General features: G+C 46.0%; 3 protein-coding genes across 8 annotated transcripts; 1 reads left to right on the top strand and 2 right to left on the bottom strand.

Annotated features, from left to right (window-relative positions):
- Positions 1-192: 192 nt before the first annotated feature.
- Positions 193-5870, top strand: LOC115547506 (flavin-containing monooxygenase FMO GS-OX5). Of its 3 annotated transcripts, none has more exons than XM_030361804.1 (9): positions 193-403; positions 1311-1521; positions 1742-1880; positions 2238-2380; positions 2501-2553; positions 2897-3021; positions 3995-4099; positions 4658-4870; positions 5206-5870. In XM_030361804.1, the coding sequence occupies exons 1-9, from the start codon at positions 400-402 to the stop codon at positions 5515-5517; spliced, it is 1305 nt and encodes a 434-aa protein (XP_030217664.1). In that variant the 5' UTR covers positions 193-399; the 3' UTR covers positions 5518-5870. The 3 variants fall into 3 exon arrangements, with proteins under 3 accessions (XP_030217664.1, XP_030217662.1, XP_030217661.1); XM_030361802.1 differs by lacking the exon at positions 193-403 and adding an exon at positions 501-1103 and having other exon boundaries at positions 3995-4102; positions 4661-4870; positions 5206-5517; XM_030361801.1 differs by lacking the exon at positions 193-403 and adding an exon at positions 519-1103.
- LOC115547503 (P2Y purinoceptor 4) lies at positions 5753-11197 on the bottom strand. Of its 2 annotated transcripts, none has more exons than XM_030361799.1 (3): positions 10852-11197; positions 9017-9715; positions 5753-8449 (listed from the first exon to the last, which is right to left on the bottom strand). In XM_030361799.1, exons 2-3 carry the CDS (start codon positions 9496-9498, stop codon positions 7519-7521), a joined length of 1413 nt encoding a protein of 470 aa, XP_030217659.1. In that variant the 5' UTR covers positions 9499-9715; positions 10852-11197; the 3' UTR covers positions 5753-7518. The 2 variants fall into 2 exon arrangements, with proteins under 2 accessions (XP_030217659.1, XP_030217658.1); XM_030361798.1 differs by having other exon boundaries at positions 9017-9566; positions 10852-11196.
- A 165-nt stretch (positions 11198-11362) lies between these two features.
- im:7136398 (schwannomin-interacting protein 1) lies at positions 11363-20982 on the bottom strand. Of its 3 annotated transcripts, none has more exons than XM_030361834.1 (7): positions 20733-20982; positions 19873-20084; positions 17906-18027; positions 17236-17314; positions 16655-16708; positions 14281-14398; positions 11363-13927 (listed from the first exon to the last, which is right to left on the bottom strand). In XM_030361834.1, exons 2-7 carry the CDS (start codon positions 20080-20082, stop codon positions 13833-13835), a joined length of 678 nt encoding a protein of 225 aa, XP_030217694.1. In that variant the 5' UTR covers positions 20083-20084; positions 20733-20982; the 3' UTR covers positions 11363-13832. The 3 variants fall into 3 exon arrangements, with proteins under 3 accessions (XP_030217694.1, XP_030217693.1, XP_030217692.1); XM_030361833.1 differs by having other exon boundaries at positions 14281-14395; positions 16595-16708; XM_030361832.1 differs by having other exon boundaries at positions 16595-16708.
- Between the last annotated feature and the right edge of the window lie 702 nt (positions 20983-21684).

Raw genomic sequence — 21684 nt, forward strand, 5'->3', positions numbered from 1 at the left:
CGATAATTTTAGGTTTGTAAAGTTAAAAAATATATAGTGATGGAAACTACTGATGTGTTAATGTACTTACAGTAATTCATAAAAGTATTGCTGTAAAGAGTAATATAACATATAAATATTGATTTCCAGTGACATTACTGATATTGCTGGGGGGGTTAACACGTTTGCAAGCATGCATGTATGTAATATGCTCGCCCTGATGGTCTGATCGTAAAGCGCTTATGTCAGCAATCCCCCCCAGCGGCATAATGGGCACCACAGATTGGAACCCTCTACCCAAAGGCCATGGCATAGAAATTCTGATGGGTGACCGCAGCAGTCCCGTGGACAAAACCGACACAATACGTGTCTTTAAAGGTTGTTTCGGAGCCTATCGTCCATGCCTGAGATTCCCTTAAGATGCGTGAGTAGATGGGTCATTTCAAATCATGGGATCAGAATGTGACCATGTCGCGATGTGCACTTTTTGCTTGATTCCATTTCTCGATACGCTCTCACTGGGGCGTGTGTCGCTCTTTTGTCATCACGTGTTATATTGTAGGAAGTGGGACTGCTGCTACTAGCATTGTGATACCTATAGCCGATTCAGAGTAGCCTGCTGTGACACAGAACAACTATGTGAACTTATTTAATTTGCTCTGCATTGGAGTATACGTCAGTACACATTTGGGTAAAGAAACAAAGCAGTACGCTGGTAGGATTCTTGCAAAAGAGATGTTCCAGTTCATCCACACGCGATTTCAGACTAGCATCAACATGAGCGGATTCACAACAAAGAACATGTGCACTGCTCAGTGGTTTAAAGTAGCACACGTTTGAAAAAACATGACAAATATTCGCTAAATACTACGAACCCTTATTGTCATCCAATGGATAAAGTTGCAAACCGTTTAGCAATGCGTCTTTGTTGTAGGCGAGGTTAGGTCAAGGGTCAAACTACTAGACAGATACTCCCCCCTCTACCCCTGCAGCTGGGTGGGTGAGTAGTGAGTACATCATGTAACACAGTGCTGAAGTCCTCATGCACACGCACAAATGCATCAGCTCCCGTTAAACTATGTCCTCTGAACTTGAAACGGGTGACAACTCTGACGTCTATTCAGGTACCTCACTAGTTTTCCTTATAGAAAAGTAAACGCAGGCTTGTGGTGAACTGTGCGTTTTAGAGTATATTCATAAATAATATCGTTTCATAAAAAATGCATTTTGTTTGCAACTTAAACTGATAGGTTGATAGGCCTATGATTCTGAGTAATTAATGTAAAGGCTGAACATTGCTTCTGCCCGCATGCCTCCATCTCTGCTCTCAGTCGGGATGTCCAAGTTGCGGGTGGCCGTGGTGGGTGCCGGGGCCGCCGGTCTGTGCGCGGCGCGACACATCCTGGCCCGCCCGGCGCTCTACGACCCGCCGGTGGTCTACGAACTCACGGAGAACGTGGGCGGAACCTGGTGCTACGAGGAAAGGGTCGGTTGCTACGGCAACGGACATCCCATCCCCAGCAGTATGTACAAGAACCTCAGGTGAGTGTTGTTACTCCGTATCTCTGTAATGTTATTAAAATGGTTGATCTGAAAACAAATACTTTGATACTTTTTTTTGTTACTTTTTTTAGGATTACTTTTCATCAGTCTACTCTTTCAATTAAATTCTTCAATTAAAAGGTCATAATGGAGAATCTGACCGTACATTCGCTCTCATCCATGGAGGTACGATTCGATTTTTATTGCATCTCTCCGTCAGGACGAACCTTCCCAAAGAGGTCATGATGTTCCCAGACTTCCCCTTCGACGAGCAGCTGCCCAGCTTCCTCCCCCACCAGGAAGTGCAGCGGTACTTGGAGCGCTACTCCCAGAGCCACCAGGTCACACCTCACATCCAGGTGTGATTCTCCGTCCAATGCTAACGACCCCCTCCCAAACCATCACCTAACGTCAACCAACCTATCAAGACTTTTCAAATCATTTTGGAAAACTAGTTTGAAGCAGTATTCCCAAGGTTCTCGATGGTTTAGCAATACAGCACTACAGGGTTAACCATTGCAATCCATTGCTGGTGCTTTCTTTAGCGATACATGAACCTATATTTCATCTTTTACCTGTACATTGATACTTGGTTATGAATGTATGGATACTAACGAAAATTGAACCCTTTCACCCTAAACGGTTATCAGTGTAATGGTACATCTTACCTGACCCTTTCGAACCTTTCTGAACTAATTCTTCCCACCGTTTGTCAGTTTAGCACCGTGGTGGACGAGGTGAAGCCCATCACCTTGGAGACGGAGGGGGCGGGGCCTAAGACTGTGTGGGAGGTGAAGTCATCGGATAAGGAAGGATCCCAGAAAATGGAACGCTTTGACTCAGTTTTTGTGTGCAGCGGGTAAGATAAGGGCTCTGTTACAATGTTATGAAACACAAATGTAGTGTAGTGAACTCTGACCTACAAAAGCCAAACGGTTAATGCTTGTCTGCTTTGTTCCTTTCTTGTCATTGCGTCAAGGCACTATTCAGACCCTTGCCTTCCAGACATCCCGGGAATGGAACACTTTAAAGGTGAATCATCTACATTCTCACACACACACACACACACACAAAATGGATTCTGTCCCTCCCTGCACTAATCCCCAGTATAATCTCTGGATAATTCTCCACTTGTATGCACAACAGTGCAACTATGGTCCCTGCCAAGTTGAAAAGATATCATGAATAGTTTGAAGAAAATATAATGCAACATAAAAAACGAAAAAAGAATTACACAAGAATTGCACAAGAATGCAACATGTATCCGACCAAAATAAGAAATGAAGAGTGTGGAAATTTAGTCTCAGTAGCCTTATTCCATACGCATGAAAAATGTGTTCACTTCAGTGCTCTCTCTGGCGCTCTCTGGCTGCAGGCACAGTGATGCACAGCCACTCCTATAGGGTTCCAGAGCCGTACTCGGGTCAGTCTGTAGTGGTTCTGGGAGCCGGAGCGTCTGGGCTGGACATCTCCATGGAGCTGGCCGGGGCCAACGCGCAGGTACCAAACTCTGTCCTCACTTTAGCCCCAAAACCATGACTAGATTTACCTACTCCTCTCTGTCCTTGACAAACGCTCTCCGCACATTTTGAGCGGGTGCTCAACAGAGTAAGGTCTAAACAGAGACGTAGCGTTCAGCCCCAGCCTCGTGGCTGTGGGGAGGTCCACGGAGTGCCACTGGTAACCCTTCATTCCTGTGGCACTCCTGCTCTTTGACTCCTCTCAATACCGGAGGGGAGGGAGTCAATCTGAACTCAGTTCTGTAATTTTGGGGAGACATGAGCGATATGCCGTTATACCTGAGAATTCACTTTAGACATTTACTTTACTTAATTTCAGTTACATATATACTGAGTATTTTATTACGTTTTGCTGTTCTAATGCATGGTTGGCGTGATTTTTTTTTTTTTTTTTTATTCATGCTGCCTTTTTTTCTTTTATAGTGCTGGATTAGTTTATTCTATTCTTATAACTTAATGTACCTGGCTTGAGCTGAGTAAATGTAACAAATCATTTCCTTTCGGTATCTGTATCTCAGAACTGTATCCGAATGGTATCTGTATCTGACCGTACGTAAGGGGTTTGTAAGAAAGAAAGCAGCATTTGAATGAACAGAATGGTTGTCAAGTTGTAAAAGCATGGCCCAGATATTCTTTATTTATCCTGCCCAGTGCATTCGCTTCGCTTTGAATCAATACCTTACACTTGTGGGCCGAGTGCCTGGTGAAACCCATTGTAAATCCAACTCTGTGTACCCACTGTGTCAACACAAGAAGCACTAGAAAACCATATGCAGTGTTCCTTTTTTAAAAGCATAGTCAACAGTCTATATTTAGAAACAGGCAAAACAAAGAATAGACTCCTTGTTTTACATCCTACTCTCACTCTCTCTATTGGCTTCAAGTTATCAATGTAAACATGTGCTGCAACCAGAGTTTTAATATGTCTGTGCTGTGTCCACTTCTCTCTCCAGGTGATTCTGAGTCACGGGAAACCGCCGTTTACCTTCCCCCTGCCCCCCGGGCTTCGACAGGCCCCCCCCCTCACCAGGGTCAACGAAGACGGAACCTTCTCTTTCATGGTTACCAGACATTTATCCTAATTCATTCTGATGAACTATTATCTGTTGTGAAGCAGGTATTTTTATCAAAAGTGACTAACGGTGACTGAAGGAACATTATTTAGGATCACGTAGGGGTTAGACAGTGAAGACTGACAGGTCATGAAGGAGAAGCTAGGGGTTTGACAGTGAAGACAGAGAAAAGGCATTTAAGAGCAGGTAGGGATTAGACACTGAAAACCGAGAAAGGTCATTAAGGAGCAGGTAGGGGTTAGACAGTGAAAACAGAGAGGTCATTAAGGAGCAGGTAGGGGTTAGACAGTGAAGACGGAGATCGGCTTCAGAAGAACTCACACCTTTTGCCTGGGAGTCCAACACACTGACCTAACCGAAACACGACCCTGCTGTCCATCTATGCTTGTCCATGCACGTTTCAATAAAGGGTATTAGAATACGTGTAATCAAACAAAATGACTAGCTTGAAGTAACAATGCATCCAACACAAAACCACCCAGAGGCAGCCGATAGCCGCTCCTCCTAGTCGCCCAAACTCGCGGTCTAAGATGTTCTTGCCTTCAGGACGGTTCCGGCACCAGGGCCCAGGTGCTGCTGCTCTGCACCGGCTACAACTACACCTTCCCCTACCTGCGGGGGCCGGCGCTGGGCCTGGAGGTCCGGCGGGAGCTGGTGAGCCCCCTGTATCGCTTCCTCCTGCCCCCCGCCTTCCCCTCGCTCTTCATCATCGGCGTCTGCAAACTCATCCTGCCCTTCCCCCACTTCCACTGCCAGGTGAGCTGCGCGCGGACACGGGGATCCCCCGCGCGTGTTGGGGCGATTTTAAAGGCCGAGATTGTGACGCGAGCAGTCGTTGCACACACCCTTTATGTATCCGATCACAGGTGGTTTAAACGAAGGAAACTTAAATATATACGGAACACGTTTTGTTAAATAATACTCGTTTGAAAGGTTCGACGGGTCAGGGGTTGACACCGTCGCCAACTCGTCCAGACTTCCACACGGGGGTCACGGCCCTGAGAAGGCGGGGGATCCCCTGTGTTAGAGGCGTCCGTCTGCAGTCCCTCACCTGAACCCCCCCCACCCCTCCCCTCCCCTCCCCCCTCCAGGTCCAGTTCGCCCTGCGGGTCCTGGAGGGGGCCGCCCCGCTGCCGTCCGGCCCCCAGATGGAGGAGGAGGTGCGGGAGCACATGGAGGCCCAGCGGAGCCTGGGGGTGCCCAGCAAGCACCTCCTGCGGCTCCAGAAGGAGCAGTGGGGGTACTGCCAGGACCTGGCCCGGGACGGGGGGTTCGCCCCCATCCCGGCCGTCACCCGCAGCCTCTACGAGGAGGTGTGGAGGTGCAGGAACGTGCACCCGCAGGACTACCGCAAGGCCAACTACCGGCTGGTCAGTGACACCCAGTGGGTGCTGAAAGACTGACCCCCCCCCCCTCCCGTGCCCCTAGGTCTGGGCTAGAGGAGGGCAGTGTGTTGTGTGCGGGACGGTAGGATTCATAATGAGGTGCTAATGCTGGTGGGATCCATGACAGCAGAACTGTGAACAACTGTGAGCAATCAAGAAGAAAAGATGGGACGATTTTATACAAATCAAACTGAGGATTTTATACAATATAAACTGAGGATTTTATACAATATACGAGTCCAGTTGACACAGATAGGGTACAAATATACAATGTCTTGTTTATTTTGATTTTAAATATCTCATTGTGTTTTCTCAAAGGATTTGAATTTTCCAGTTACATTTACTTTTAATTAAAAGCTTTTTAAATAACATTTCAATTCTTCCCATTCAATCGTTTTTCTGCATTGTTCTCTGACGCATCATTATGACTTTATTGTTAAGAAGCTAAACAATATCATTTTATACATATACAATATTAAGTCACTTATTATCTCCCATCATTGATATTATCATCAGTTTGCTTCACCCAGAATGGTACAATCCCAACATTAAAATAATTAATCAGTTCAACCACTGCGGTCACTTTACAATAAGAGTACATTAATTAACCATTAAGTAACAGTTAACTTATGGGCTAGCAATCTTTTAATAATGGTGTTCATGTTTAATAATGGTGTCCTTATGTTCTAAGCTATTAAATTGATAACCATATTAACCTTAAACCTAACTCCTATGCTAATGCTATATCCTAAATATTATTACTGCATTCACTAATTTTAATTACCGTATTGGTTCGAATATAAGACGACCCGACTTTTTTGGACCTATTTCGAGGGGAAAAAAGGCCGTCTTATATTCGGACCAATACGGTAATGGTTACCTAATGTATCCTTATTGTAAGGTATTACCCAATTAATTCCGTAAGTTACTCGACCCCTATGCAACATGTGTTGCTCTCAATATTTTTCCTTGATCCCATCATGTTTTTATCAAGTTATTACATGATACACAAAACTATCCTATAGATATTTCCCCGGTCATTTCTATACATGGAATCAATGTGTTTTCAATGTATTTGTTTCATAGAAGGCTGACATTTCGAGTAGTCCATATTTTATTTTGGTAGTAAACAATTATAACATGTCGTCGTAGTAGTAGTAGTAGTAGTCGTAGCCGTTGTAGTAGTACTAGACTTAGTAGTAGTGGTAGCAGTATTCGTAGACGTAGTAGTAGTAGTAGTAGTAGGCATAGTATTAGCAGTAGTCGTGGACATAGCAGTAAACAATACCCTGCTTCCACAACCCAGTATTAGACAACCCCAGTCACATGATCATCAAGATAATTACATAACGCGATGTACAAAAAGGACATTAGGAAATGTCCTGTAGTAGTAAGAGAGTGGCTGTCCTTATTGCCAAAAAGAGGTGACTCAGCAAGGACTGGATGTGTTTTTTATGAATAAGCTGGCGAATGTGTCACCTCCAGATGACCAGATATATAATTAACTTGGCTAATAATTGCTGCCTTCAGAACAACATATGTAAACCATAAACAAGGCACAGAGCCAACTTAAGGCTGTGCTGACCTGGAACTTCCAAACTAAAGGTATGAACTCCAGCTGAACCAGAGGACCAATGAAAAGACGTCCCCGTTTTCACACACTGGCCGTTACATATGAACACGATACACAATTTGAAGCTGACATTTCAACCTGTTTTGCTATCAGAAAACACTTGGAGGGTGCCTGACCTTAAATCAAATTCGACAACTTTGCATGAATTAAACATACAGTGCACCTGTCAAAGGGCCACATAAATCCAGCTTCACCAGTCTAGGAAACCATCTCCGCTATAGCAGACCATGCTTCGCTACCTTGACTGTATCTGGTTTATTTAGGGGGGTTATTGACCTGCACTCAAGGCTATCACTAATAGTGTGCTAATGGCCCATTAATAAACCGTTGCTTTGTTGTCCTTGCAGCATAATCTACAATCACTTCCTTTTATGCCGTGCATCCTCTTAGAAGATAACCCTGGAAGATTTGGACTCGTTCTCCAACCTCATCTCTCTCTCCTCCCTCTCCCTCCTCTCCCTCCTCTCCCCCCTCTCCTCCCCCTGCGGCTCCTCCTCCCCGGCCGCCCCCTCCTTCTTCAGGATCTTCAGGGGCCACCAGAGGGCCCCGTTGCGCCGGTCGGGGTGCGGCCGCGAGGGCCCCTGGGCCGAGCAGCACGGGGGGCCCTTGTCCCCCGTCAGGAAGTAGAGCAGGGCGTTGAGCCAGGCGTTGCAGGAGGCCAGCGGGCGCGTCACCTTGTAGCAGATGGACACGGCCTTCATGGCGTTGCAGCTGCCCGCCTGGCCGCGCCGCAGCAGCAGGAACAGCGTCCGCGTCACGTGGAACGGCAGGAAGCAGAGCGCGAACAGCAGCGTGATGGTCACGATGGTCTTGATGGACTTGCGCCGCCGACGGATGTAGTGGGAGTGCTGGGAGCCCGAGATGGACACCGAGGTGCGCTCCCGGGCGCCGCTGGAGCCCAGCCCGCCGTCCCCGGACACCACCCCGTCCTCGTAACCCCCCACGGAGCTGGGCGGCGAGCGCAGCGTCCGGAAGATGGTGCGCACCACCTGGGAGTAGCACCACGCGATGATGCTGAAGGGCACGAAGAAGCCCAGCAGGTGGAGCACCATGCCGTACGGGACGTAGTCGGAGAACTCCTCGTCGATGGCGTCGTCCCAGCAGTTGATGTAGCCCTCCGGGAGCCCGGTGGCGTTGCCCGAGGCCCCGCCCGCCCCGCCCGGGACGTCCGACCGGGCGACGAAGCCCGTCTGGGCGAAGCGGAAGATGGGGCAGGTGAGGATGAACACCACCAGCCACACCAGCACACAGGTGCTCTTCACGGCCCTTTTGCTCTCCAGGGTAATGGTCCTCATGGGGTGGCAGATGCCCAGGTACCTAGGGACACCCCAGGGCCAATGGAGGGATGGGTGATGAATTAGAGAGAGGATCAATGAGTTCCGATAACTCGCTGTTAAAACGCAAATCGCTAGGAATTAGGTCTAAAACTCTAACTGGCAAAAAAGGATGGTTTTGCATTCAAAACCATTCAAGTGGATTCTCGTTACAGCTCAGATGCTCGGACCACGTGAACGGCTGTTGACTAGCAAGGCACTTCGGCCAGAAGGTCACGGCAAACTCTTCCTTCATTCTTCTGACTCACCTGATTGCTCCTCTGTTAATTATTCATCGTGGTTCTTGATCTCCTCATGTCCGACCCAGAAGGACATTGCATAGGCTGATAGGAACTCCTAAAAATACCCCCTGATTATACCTCGTCTCAGCCCCAACAGCAACACAACAGCAGGGTTTAAACGGTAGAAGACTAAGGCAAACGCAGTAAGAGCAGGACCAAAACAAATAGGAGAGGCTGTATCGCTACAATCAAAGAACTCACGATCCAGGAGCAACTCTCCTCGTCAAACCTTTCACCGTGGAAGGGGGGGGGGGGGGGGGGGTTCTCACCTGTGTACGGAGATGCAGGTGAGGAAGAAGATGGAGCAGTAGAGGTTGAAGTAGAACAGGAAGCGCACCAGACGGCACATGAAGTCCCCAAACACCCAGTGGTCGTGCAGCATGTAGCTGGCCACCAGGAAGGGCAGCGACAGGCCGTACATCAGGTCGGTGGTGGCCAGGTTCACCATGTAGATCAGGGAGGTGTTCCAGCGCCGCCCGCCGCCGCCGCCGCCGTTGCCGCCGCCGTTGCCGCGGCGACGGCAGCCCCCGTGGTGCCGGCAGGAGCGCAGCAGCACCACCGAGTTGAGCGTCACGCTGAAGAGGAAGGTGAGCGAGTAGCAGACGGGGAGGAAGACGTATTTGTAGGACTCGTCGATGCTGCAGGCGGCGGCGGAGGTGGGAGAGGAGGAGGAGGAGGAGGTGGGGGAGGAGGCGGTGGAGGAGGAGGGGTACGGCGTTGCAGTGATGTTGGAGGCTCTGATCATCCCCATCGTCCACTCGCTGTTCTGGCCTGTCCTGGATCGTCACATCGTCCTCTGCTCTGGCTCTACTCGGCTCCCTGCAGGCCAGACAAGATGGACGACCTCGATGTTAATTGTCTGTAAATTGGTTTTGTATATCTATCTATCTCTCTATTTATCGTTCTATCTTTTAGTCTGCGGCTGGATTTCAGACCATGTCGTTGGTGGTCTTGGACGAGTGAGAGCACTGTGGCAAGAAAGGGTAGAGAGTAAGTCATTAGTTAAGAAACGCTCATCGACAATGTGCCGGTGTTTTGCTGATGCGGCATAAGTCTCGCTCAGTTACTCGCAGAATCATTAACATTGTCTTTTTTTTCCGGAAACCCAGTGTTTGTTCATAGTATGTTCCAGATTATAACTGCGGTTGGATTCAAGTCCATAGTACCCGGTGCATGAATGAATGGGAACCTGCTCACTGTCAAGCTCTTCATTATTGCCACATACCTTTAACACACAAAGTTCCTGACAAAAGTATAAAAGTTGTGCTATAAAAGCATAACATTTTCCATTGGAATCAATGTCTAGTAACCATGCCATTAATGTTTGATGTAAACACTGCACGAAGTCCAACAAGTCCAGTGGCCACCAAATTAATCTATGAGCTGATAACCTTTTGATGCTCTGATGGACTGAACACTCTGCTTATAACACATCCTGCATGTCCACAGAACATGACCTTTTAAAAGCATAATGGGCCAGGCTCCTATTAACCTGTTTATAGCATCTGGGCCGGTTGGTGGAAGCTCTCGAACCGCTGCTATGCCCTTCAGCGGTTCTGTGAATAATTGATGAGCGTACATTCAGGACCAACTGCAGGAGAGTAACCCAATACAGGCTGCAGGGATGGAGCCTGCGTCTCCGCAGCCCAGCAAACCCATCCAACAGACAGGACGATGCCTTAATTAAAACTTTGTCCGTCTAGGACTGGCCTGCCCAATAGCCTACTGGTTAAAACCATTGTTTGGTGAACGGCTGAAGATTGGGAAAATTGATTTCGATCTGAAATACAATTTAGTGGCATAACTTGATCATAAGCATGTTGTATTATTATTATTATTATTACTATTATAATAACAATTATTATTATTTATGTATTATTAGTTATTTTTAACAGACTGTCTGGGGTCCGTAGGCCTAACTGGAATACGTTAAAGCAGACATTATAATTTAATAATTTAAAGTCATCCTTGATGAATTTCTTCTCATTTTGCGCATTAACGTTAACTAGCCTAGTCGTGGTTGGAATATATCGGTTATATTGTCTCAAATTGGACATTGGGTCCAAAAGTTTTTTTTTTGTTATTTACCATGTTATTTACCTACCCGTGTCTGAGAGGAATGCCAATGAAATATTGAGTCAGGGAAAATCTTCGTGAAGGTAGAAAATCCTCGTCTTTGCGTTTAATTGATCCCAACAATCCCTGCAAACGAACACTGCGATTGGCTATAACCCTTTTTTCTCTTAATTGCCTCCTTCGGTCTATTGCGCGTGGCTCCTGCTGTCCAGCTCCTTCCACGTGCGGTTGTTTGTCGTTCTTTCCTCTGATGGTCATCTGCAGGTACGACCACTCTGTCTCTCTCTCTCTGTGTCTCTCTCTCTCTTTCTCCCTCAGTCCTACTCTATTCTGTTTGTTCTCCTCAGCGTTTCCCCCGCCGTTAGTGGCTCGTGCTTAATTAGCTGCGCGCGTGCTAAAGGCGCGCGGATTGGTTACGCATTGTGACGCGCACGTCAGGCACGAGCAGAGATTTAAGAGCCGTTTATTTAAACACGCGGCTGAGATGTGTGCTCAGGCGTCAGGTAGCACTGGTATGAATAAACACAGTAAAGACGAGGAACAATAAAGATTCGGATGACATTTATTAAATACAAAAAAGGGATCAGGAAGAAATTCCCTAATGGCAAAATGAGTAGCCTAATAATTAAAACATTTACAACTTGGACCACGTAGGCTAAACGATGGAGCAGCGTCATGGTTTCCCCTGTTAGTCAATGTTGTTATGAAAACACTTTTGATACAAGATTAAAAGATGGGGTTGCTTTTGAGGCACAGCATTTGATTAATATTTAGTTTTGAGTCACAGAGTTCGATTAATATTTAGTACACATAAATGTATCTAAACGTGCATTAAAGTTAAGGTCACTTGGGTTTTTTCATACGACAAAAGCAATACCATAAGCTATTGCATTGATTTTTTTTCAGAATTTATATTTCTGAACATTCCCTTTGAATAAAAAAATAAATACTAGTAATACAGTGGCCTTATATTCCATAACCTTAAATACAGCATGAAATAAAATAAACTTCCTGGAGAGCTACAATTAAATTCAGTTTAGTTACGATTTTGAGTCATGAACTCCATGATAAGCTTCTGTTTTGTGGCTGCAACCTTTATCCAAAATCTTTATTTGAGTGGAGTTTACCGTTTTACTATAATCGCATAAAATCCTAATTTAACTTCCTAAATCCGGTAAAACATAATTGATGTAACTTCATAATACTGTAGCGTGTGGCAATAGAACCTACACTTACATAAAACATACATAAGCAAAATATATAAACCTCAAGATGTTATAATTTAAGTTAGCTCTCATTATGTAGTCTATCAGACCAGAGGAATAGTAGAATAAAGGTTAATTCAAGGTCATCGCACATTCAGATCCCTCTAAGATAAAGTAACAGTCTGGATGTATAGGGCCAGGGGCCAAACCGCTCATTTTCTCATGATGTGTAATAAATAGCTCTTAACTGCGGAGATCTATTGCTTTCAAGCAGCCCTTGGCTCACAATGTGGTATGTCTCCAAGTTATTGGAGCGATGTTTCTGTGCATGATAATGAATGCCTCAAATGCATGGCGTTATTCAAAGCTGGCAGATTATCTTTAAAAGTGACTTATATTGGGGTCCGGCTTCTCACACTAGAACTTCTAGCCATGGTAGTTATAACACGGTATAGTAACGATGTTGTTCTTTTTACTTAACAAACTATAAGTAAACAATAAAGTATAATGACAATAATGGCTTTCAGAAATGCGTGCCTGAATGTGTGATGTACTGATGGTTGTGTGTGGTTCGGTGTGTAATACTGAAAGTGTTCCTGTATATATGCTCGTCTCGATGGATGGTGACTGGGAACTCGTCCTGGCACTTATGCATATTAGAATTCATGGCAAATTCATGAATTGTAAGGAAAAATAAAAAATAAAACACAAGCTGCTGACATTTGATCGATAGATCAATAGACTGTTATTGCATTCTTTGGGAGGGAAAAATAAAATTCCCTTTGTCATGTTTTTTGTTTCCCCTCCATTATTAGTTCTCCACTCTGTCCTGTCCTGCATAAACACTTGAGTTATTCATTATTCCAACTTCATTTCCTCATTACCTGTGACATCACTTCCCTGATTAAGAACAACAAGGTAGAGTGTGAGGCACAGCTTATTAGTCCGAGCACGACACAGCGCCATGTGTCTCTGAATATGTAGGGACCGTGGATGTCCCCGGAGTGGCTCGGCAGGGAAAGCGAGGCACTCGCGCTGCCGCGGTTGGACGCGCCGCTCCGCTGGAGAGCTGTAGGTCAACGGGTGGAGTATGGCACAAGTACACCGTATGTTTTCCATCTCTGTAAAGCTCATGACGTAGAGCATGGCTCTAAAGGTGGTTAGCTCAGTTAGGGTCCCAAGCTGGCGAATCAGGCAAAAATGTGGAGGAAAGGTAAACTGTTCATTCAATAGGTTTGACCTCCACGTGCATATTAATATAGTGTTAGATCTTCTTGCTGAACATGTGCAAAGTATCCAAGATGTAAACGACAAGGCGTCCATAGCGTGTGTGTGTATGGGCAACGAGATCCATACGAGTCACAGTTTGAGCCACCATGTGGCTGGCATCCCTATTCCGTCCTGCCTTTTCCTTTCCCCTCCACTGGGGGTTCATGTGTCCGGTTCACTTCTTGCTCCACACCACCACTGGGGGACTCAGGATGTCCAAGTCGATACCGTGGCTACGTCACTTCCTGTTTACCTGAGTATCACAACATACGTTTTCCGTTTCTGAAGCGTGGATCCTAGTCGTGTCACCCGGAGGCCGGTGAATTAAGAGCCAGAGAGTTTTTTAGAGCCTTGACTTGCCGATAAAAACAAAACCTCCCTGGACCAATGGGAGACGAGTATGCTGATGGACCAATAGGAGTCTCCGTCCTCTGGGGTTTCTGCTCCGCGAGCCCCTCAGCGCCGCCATGCAGGCGGGGGGTAGTGGCGTGGGGGGGGGCGCGGTCAGGTGGTGGGTGTGTCCCGCCCCCCGGCTCTATGTCAGGTCCTGCACGTCGAGGAGCATGGCATCCTGCTTGGTCCTCAGCTGGTCTCTAACCAGCAGCTGAGACACCAGCTCAGAGCTCAGCTCTGGAGAGGGGGAACACACACACACACACACACACACACACACACACACACACACACACACACACACACACACACACACACACACACACACACACACACACACACACACACACACACACACACCAAAAAGAATACGTGTCACTGGAAAACTGTGTGTCACACTGTCACACAGGACACAGTGTGTGCATGTGTGCCAGGGTGAGTGTGCGTATGTGTGTGCGCACAGATGGGTGCGTGCGAGTGTATGTGTGTGTGTTGATGCGCGTGTGCCTGTGTGTGTCAGTGTCAGTGTGTGTGTGTGTGTGTGTGTGTCTGCGTGTGTGCGGCGCGTGTGTGTGTGTGTGCGTGCGCACCATGTATGTCTTGCTGGAGGGATGCCTCCAGGGCTCTCAGCTGTTGCATGGAGCAGTTGTGCAGTTCAGGAAGTTCCAGATGCTTCCGCTGGGCCACAATACTACCGCTGGCCAGCTGCTAGAGAAACACACACACACACACAGACACACATAAGGTCTCCAATTTCACGTAAACGCTCTGTGGACACAAAATCTATAGTGGCGGCTGGTAGTTTTTAAAGTGAGGGAGGAAGGACTGCGCGCTTGGTTGCCATTGGCCTGCTTGCACTGTTGGTGTATGGTGGCATAAGAATGTGAGACTCAAGTTGTTTCAGGGTGTTTTGGTGAACTACAAAATTGTATGGAGGGATAGTTATGTGAATGAATTTGATACAAAGCCACCAGTGGCATCGCTGTAATTTGAAAGCTGGTGGGCAGCATGTCTTTGAAATGGACTACAAGGGCAGAAGGAAAGGATGCAAAGCCCGATTTTCAAATCAGGCCTACTCTTGATTTGTAAAAGTAAATAAAAAAATCTGGGCCAATTTTTGCCCTCAATGACTGAAGTTATTGGTTGTAATTTAGCTACGTTTATTTTCAGTAACAATTGTTTTAAGGAAAGACTGACCAAAAGTGATGCCATTTAAAATGCATCATGCTCTGAATCATTCACCCTTTCCACACAATTTCCACAATATCAAACAGAACGGTAAGAGTAACAAACTAGTAAAAGAACGAGAACATTATTCTAGATTCAACCTGATCTATAGGCATGGTGCCTAGCAAGGATAGTCGCTTAGCAGCACCAACGTGAACTTGACACTAGTGGTTGCGTTTGGTTGTCCTATCAAGATTTCAGGGAAACCATGAACAGCCCACGCTGGAGATTTGCAATTATTCATTAGCAAACAGGGCCAGCAATACAGTCGATTGCTAGTAATGCTACCAGTAAGCCATGAGTACCTAGTAAACCATGTAGCACCCACAACACTGACGTTGACATTACTTTTGGTGATCTCGATTTTGCGAAGTGGTCTGCATTTTTCTTTGGTCGCTAACTTAGCACTGTAACTCAATGAATGGAATGCTTTGTGTAATTAAACATGAACAATGTCCTCTGTTTCCAATGATTCCATTGTACACTTTATTCGCAAATGTTAGAATCTCGTTATCCTTCAGATGATATCACCTGCTTTGCGTGAGCGGCAATGCAGGCAGAGCGGGTTTGTTTGTTATCGACAGCGTTGCCAGATTGGGTAAATTTCCCGCCCAATGATAATTTTCCCAGCCTAAAGAGGTTAAAAGTAACCCAATTGGGTGGGAAATCTGCCCAATCTGGCAACACTGCTCACCAGCAAGGGATCCTGCTGATTGGTTCATAGCGCAACGCGAATAGATTTTTGCGCGAATCAGACCCCTGTAAGGTCTCACCCACTCAGAGGAGGACTTTCCTCCTCTCTCCCATTGAAACCCATGTTATTCACCGGCCGCCAGTACTTTCTGGGAAATGAATGGGAGTCAACGGAGGCTGAGGGAGGACCTTCCTCCCTGAAGTAATTGTCAAAAGGCGATAGGGGGTGCTAATGTCCCTTTACCCAGGGAAACAAACATTATATATTCAAAGGCATTAAAGTAGTCATATTTAAGGGCATTCATTCATTACAGTAGTCTGGGCAATCTACATTTTTTATTTTCAACAATGTTAAGGAGGATCTTCCTCCCTCTCCTCAATGGAGAAGCCTCCATATACATATATCTTTGTACATTATACGTAAATATTAACGTACACACACTGTACAGATTGGGAAGGACAGAACTATACAGATTCTGTCCTTTTAAGAAAGAAATGTATGTAATGTATGTATGTATGGATGTATCTATCTATCTATCTATCTATCTATCTATCTATCTATCTGTCTGTCTGTCTGTCTGTCTGTCTGTCTGTCTGTCTGTCTGTCTGTCTGTCTGTCTGTCTGTATCTCCTGTCTATCAGTCTGCCCATTCGTTAAGCCAGGCTAACTCTATTGTGCCTTCATAACTCTCTCTCTCCCTCTCTCCCCCTCCCTCCCTCTCTCTCTCTCTCTCTCTCTCTCTCTCTCTCTCTCTCTCTCTCTCTCTCTCTCTCTCTCTCTCTCTCTCTCTCTCTCTCCCCCCCTCCCCCCCTCTCTCTCTCTCTCTCTCTCTCTCTCTCTCTCTCTCTCTCTCTCTCTCTCTCTCTCTCTCTCCCCCCCTCCCCCCCTCTCTCTCTCTCTCTCTCTCTCTCTCTCTCTCTCTCTCTCTCTCTCTCTCTCTCTCTCTCTCTCTCTCTCTCTCCCTCTCTCCCTCCCTCTCTCACCTCCTTCCCCCTCTCCTCGGCCACCAGGTTATCTCTCAGCGCCCTCAGTGCTGCGGTCACCTCGTCTTTCAGACCCGAGGGATGGGAACCAATGCCGCCTGCCCCCGGGGAAACCTGCCACAACAAAACAACAACAACAACAACAGTATGATCTATCAACTGTAAACTGTGACAGAAATGGTGTGTTCACAAAGATATAATGGTTGGTTTCTGACCCAAACGTAGCTCTGAATTATGTTTCTAACAGTGCAGCGTGTGTGTGTGCGTTCGTGTGCTTGCGTGTGCGCAGAGGGCTCTGTCGAAATACTCAAACTTTCCCACGTTCCCCCCAATGCACGGCTGACTGCAACCGGTCAGCAGTATTACATCAGTATCTGGTATCTGAAAATATTTAGTATCTGTCAAATATGGACTATTGTGTCCAGCTCCCTGATATTTAAAAATGAACCAGTTTGAAGCAAGACTTGCTGAGATTGTGAGCAGGAGAGTCCTGGCATCATTAAATGAACTGCCTGCACATTAAATCACACGTTAAATCATAGTATTCAACAGCCTTTTCACTCTCCCTTTCGCCGGCCTGTGCGAACACGCCAGGCTGGAAGCCGTTAGTGAGTAGCTAACGCTTGAGAGCGGTGACTGACCCTGGCGCTGAAGCCCTCCTCTTCATCACTGTCGCTGTTGTTGATGAAACACAGCTGCAGGTTCTTGTGGTTGTGAAATCTGTTGGTGTTGAGAAAGAGACAGGCATAGCCAAAGTTAGATTCAGTTTCATCGAGCCAATGAAGCTGACGTTCTCAGGAAGGAAATAGTCTGTTTCAGTAAGAATGGAATCGGAATGCCATGTGGCAAAAGCTTGTCAATATTTCCAGTTAAAATGTCCAATGACAAGGTGGTCGCGAATAACACATCTGTTGTGGTAACTTCGCTACTTGATCCTGTATGCTATTAAAGCTGTTATGGCAAACAGAATAAAAAACAGAAAAAGAAATGCATAATTTAGTTATACTTTAAAAGTTTAAAGAGATACACAAAGCATGCTTTTGGATTTCAATCTCTACCTTACTAGGTCAACCATTGGTATTACCTGCAAAAAGTTTGATTGTACAGTCCTCAACACATGCATAGGAAACCTATTGAAATCCAAAAGCATGCTTTGTGTATCTCTTTAAACTTTTAAAGTGTAACTAAATCATACATATCTTTTTCTGTTTTATTATCAGGTTTCAGATATAAATAATAACCCCTTAAACACTGGCTCTAAACACAAGGCATTAAAAGATGATAAACCCTCTGTGTAGTCGTGTTCTTTACCGTGAAGTGACGACGGAGACGCGACACCTCCGGCCCTGGTCGTCCTCCCGGTCGCCCCAGGGGGCTCGCCACAGCTCCCCACGCCGCTCCTCCTCTCTCTCCCCCGGGTAGGAGCTACCGCTCTGGGACACAACGGAGGACAGGTCAGCCTCTAAAACATACAAGCTCAATACGAGGTCCACCTCCGCTGGTAAAACATACAACCTCAATATGAGGTCAGCCTCTAAAATATACAACCTCAATATGAGGTCAAACTCTAAAACATATAACTTCAATACGAGGTCAGCCTTTAAAACATACAACCTAAATACGGGTCAGCCTCTGAAACATACAACCTCAATACAAGGTCAGCCTTTAAAACATACAACCTCATTACAAGGTCAACCTCCGCTGGTAAAACATACAACCTAAATACGTGGTCAGCCACTAAAACATATAACTTCAATACAAGGTTAGCCTTTAAAACATACAACCTAAATACGGGTCAGCCTCTGAAACATACAACCTCAATACAAGGTCAGCCTTTAAAACATACAACCTCATTACAAGGTCAACCTCCGCTGGTAAAACATACAACCTAAATACGTGGTCAGCCACTAAAACGTATAACTTCAATACAAGGTCAGCCTTTGAAACATACAACCTAAATACGGGTCAGCCTCTGAAACATACAACCTCAATACAAGGTCAGCCTTTAAAACATACAACCTCAATACGGGGTCAGCCTCAGCTGCTAAAACATGACTTTAATACGAAGTCAGCCTCCACTACTGAATTATACAACCGCAATACAGAGTTATGTCTTCAATGCCTGGTATAATATTCTTACGCTTATGTTTTTTTAACTCTAGGGGTCTAAAGGGACTAACTGCAGCACAGACTTAAAAGCGAACACATTAAGGAAATGTGTTATATATAGCCAAAGCAGGTCACAAGGGGGGTGAAGAGGCCAACAGGAGGAGACACTGTTGTTTTTGGGCCTTTGTATGTGCCTTCAGTGTGTGTTTGTGTGTGTGTGTGTGTGTGTGTGTGTGTGTGTGTGTGTGTGTGTGTGGCTGCTATAACCTCCACTGTGCCACACAGCACACACCCACTACCCTAACAGGTACTGTAATCATTTGCACGTTAACACCGTTAAATGTGCGGTTTTGTTGCCGAAAAATGCAGAAGTGAGCAAGATTTTAAAGATTAAAAACCCAAAGAACTCCCCCTCACTCCATTCATTTCTCCGCCATTGAGGAGCCTTCACACACCTGAGATCGAAAGGCAAGATGGATTCCGGTAACCAATCAGGGAAGGGATTCCCTCATTGGTCGGAAATGAGCTGGGAGCGGATTAAAATCTAAACGGTCGGGCAAAGTGGCGGGCGCCATCAACTCGAATCAGATATTCTCAGAGTATTTCCCTGATTGATGCCTATGGTATTTCTAACCAAATACACTCAAATGCTAGCTCTTACATTGTACTTACACCTAACTTAACACTTTTAAGGCCTAACATATGTCAGCAAAACATACACTACACAATACGTTAGCAAGATTTCAGAGGAACCCCTTTTCTGTATCTTTGCTATTCTGGTGATGCTCTTACATTTCTAAATAGACACCACTGTTATATTAGTACAATAGGACTCCCTCATTGATCTACACAGTGAATAGATCTGCTAACCATGTTAAAAGTTGTTGACCACATGTCCAACTGATCCGAATCCCTTCAGGTTACTGTCGCGATCAATCATTACCCACCAGAGGGAATCGAACACAGAAGCCTGTGTATATTCCTTACCGTTAAGCTCTGCAATTACAGAGAATCGAAACCAGAACCCTGTTAAAACTCTTTGATATTCCATCATTAAAGAGGATTGAACCCGGGACCCCTGTCAACCGTCCCGTCATGTTCCATCAGTACACAACACAGGGAATCAAACCCAGAACCCCTGTCAGCGTGGGTCTGTGTGTGGGGCTCACCTCTGCTCTCTCCCTCTTCTGTTGCTCCTGTTTCTCCAGCTCCGCGATGCGCAGGCTGAGGTCCTCCCAGTGCATGATGGGAAGGTGCTGGTCGCCCAGGGAAGTCAGATAAAGATCTCCCGATCCCTCTTCCTGGTCTTCTTTGGGGAGATGTCGCCCGTCGCCGTCCTTCTCCTCCGTTGTCTCTTCCTCTGTGGACCCTACCTCCATCTCTTAGAGAGGCACATGAGTTACACACCAAATTAGCCATGTAAAGTGTTTGTATGTATGTTTCACATGTGTGTATGTGTGTCCACTTGTGTTTGTGTACGAATTTGTATGTGTGTGTGTGTGTTTGTGTGGTGTGTCCGCTTGTGTGTGTGCGTGTGTGTCCCTGTTTGTGTGTTTGTCCGCGTGTGTGTCCCTGTTTGTGTGTTTGTCCGCGCGTGTGTGTGTGTGTGTGTGTGTGTGTGTGTGTGTGTGTGTGTGTGTGTGTGTGTGTGTGTGTGTGTGCGTGTGTGTGTACACGTAGGTACTTAAGTATGTGACTACAAATGCATGCCTGGCGTATCGATCTGTCTGGCGGACTACACGAAAAATCCATTCTGTCGCAGTAATTCAAACTCAAGAAAATCGATCGACTCAGTCCTGCACTGCAGTTACCGTGATGGTAACTTAACTCCGTTGACGGCGGTAACTTTTTACAACTGTCAATTTATTAACGAAATTTAAAAGATTATTAATATCACTTATTATAGAAGTCAGAACACGTGTGTTAATATAAATAACATGCGATCCATATCGTTATAAATCCGTCAAGAGGATAAAACAGGGACGACTATTTAGTATACAATGTGAGTGTTGGGAAGGTCGGTTCTTACTCAATCGTATCCATGTAGGCCTATATCTGATAGTTCCGACATGGAGCAGTAGCCTACTCCTTCTGCAGTCTCTCTCAAAGTCTCTGCGTGTTTTATTATCACGCCGTGGGTTCTCTCGTCGTCTCCTAGTGAACAGCGTTAAGTAGCCTTCTCCCTTGAACTTTCCCTAAACAAGTATGGGAAACACCCTCTAGAAGGCAGGCCATTCTCTTTCCTCCCCCCACAACACCCCACCACCCCACCACCCTCCTTCCCTCCCTCCTTCCTTGGCCGCATTCCCAATATTTAACCTTATCCTCCGAAGAGCTCCTCCGGTCCTTTGGAGACCATGTGGTGTTCAGACACCACGAGAAATTACGGGTTTCCCGCTATATAATTCACCCGGACGACGCCGCGCCAGATTCCTCACATCTCTGACATTTCAGTGGCGCGCACTGCTTATTGAAAGCGCACGGGTGCGGCCTGACGTCCTCCCGGGAACGGACGAAGTTTAGGATGCGCAGCGAAGGGGTTAAGAATGCAGCCGGCGGTATCCAGTTTCACGATTTTTCTAGATGACTAAAACCAGATGGTAGATTTCTGTCTCATGGAAGAAAGAGGATCATGGTCAATAACGTGTGATCGATTCATTTTAAAGTATAGTAGCCTACCCTAGACCTGGATGAAGTATGCAATGTGTTGACATCAATATATAAACACTTTAATCCCAAGTCTGCTGCTCAAAGAAATGTCCGGCCACTTATTCTGTGATACCGTATGCCGTTTTGTAAGAAATAATGAGAAGCGTTTATTTAGGCCTTCATTTCTTAACTAAAAACTTTGTTTCTTGTTTGTTTGAACGTCTTTTACTTCGTGTGTGGTGTGTGCTATATATATATATATAGAGAGAGAGAGAGAGAGAGAGAGAGAGAGAGAGAGAGAGAGAGAGAGAGAGAGAGAGAGAGAGAGAGAG

This window comes from Gadus morhua, chromosome 7, assembly GCF_902167405.1.
Source record: "Gadus morhua chromosome 7, gadMor3.0, whole genome shotgun sequence".
Lineage (NCBI taxonomy): Eukaryota > Metazoa > Chordata > Actinopteri > Gadiformes > Gadidae > Gadus > Gadus morhua.

Coding starts and splice junctions, on each gene's coding strand:
- LOC115547506 (XM_030361802.1), top strand. CDS start 1,058: ATGTCCTCTGAACTTGAAACGGGTGACAACTCTGACGTCTATTCAG. Junction 1,104..1,310: donor CAACTCTGACGTCTATTCAG/GTACCTCACTAG, acceptor CTCTGCTCTCAG/TCGGGATGTCCAAGTTGCGG. Junction 4,871..5,205: donor TCCCCCACTTCCACTGCCAG/GTGAGCTGCGCG, acceptor TCCCCCCTCCAG/GTCCAGTTCGCCCTGCGGGT.
- LOC115547503 (XM_030361799.1), bottom strand. CDS start 9,498: ATGGGGATGATCAGAGCCTCCAACATCACTGCAACGCCGTACCCCTCC. Junction 8,450..9,016: donor ACCTGCATCTCCGTACACAG/GTGAGAACCCCC, acceptor GGGTGTCCCTAG/GTACCTGGGCATCTGCCACC.
- im:7136398 (XM_030361832.1), bottom strand. CDS start 20,082: ATGGAGGTAGGGTCCACAGAGGAAGAGACAACGGAGGAGAAGGACGGC. Junction 18,028..19,872: donor AGAAGAGGGAGAGAGCAGAG/GTGAGCCCCACA, acceptor GTTGTGTCCCAG/AGCGGTAGCTCCTACCCGGG. Junction 17,315..17,905: donor GTCTCCGTCGTCACTTCACG/GTAAAGAACACG, acceptor CAACACCAACAG/ATTTCACAACCACAAGAACC.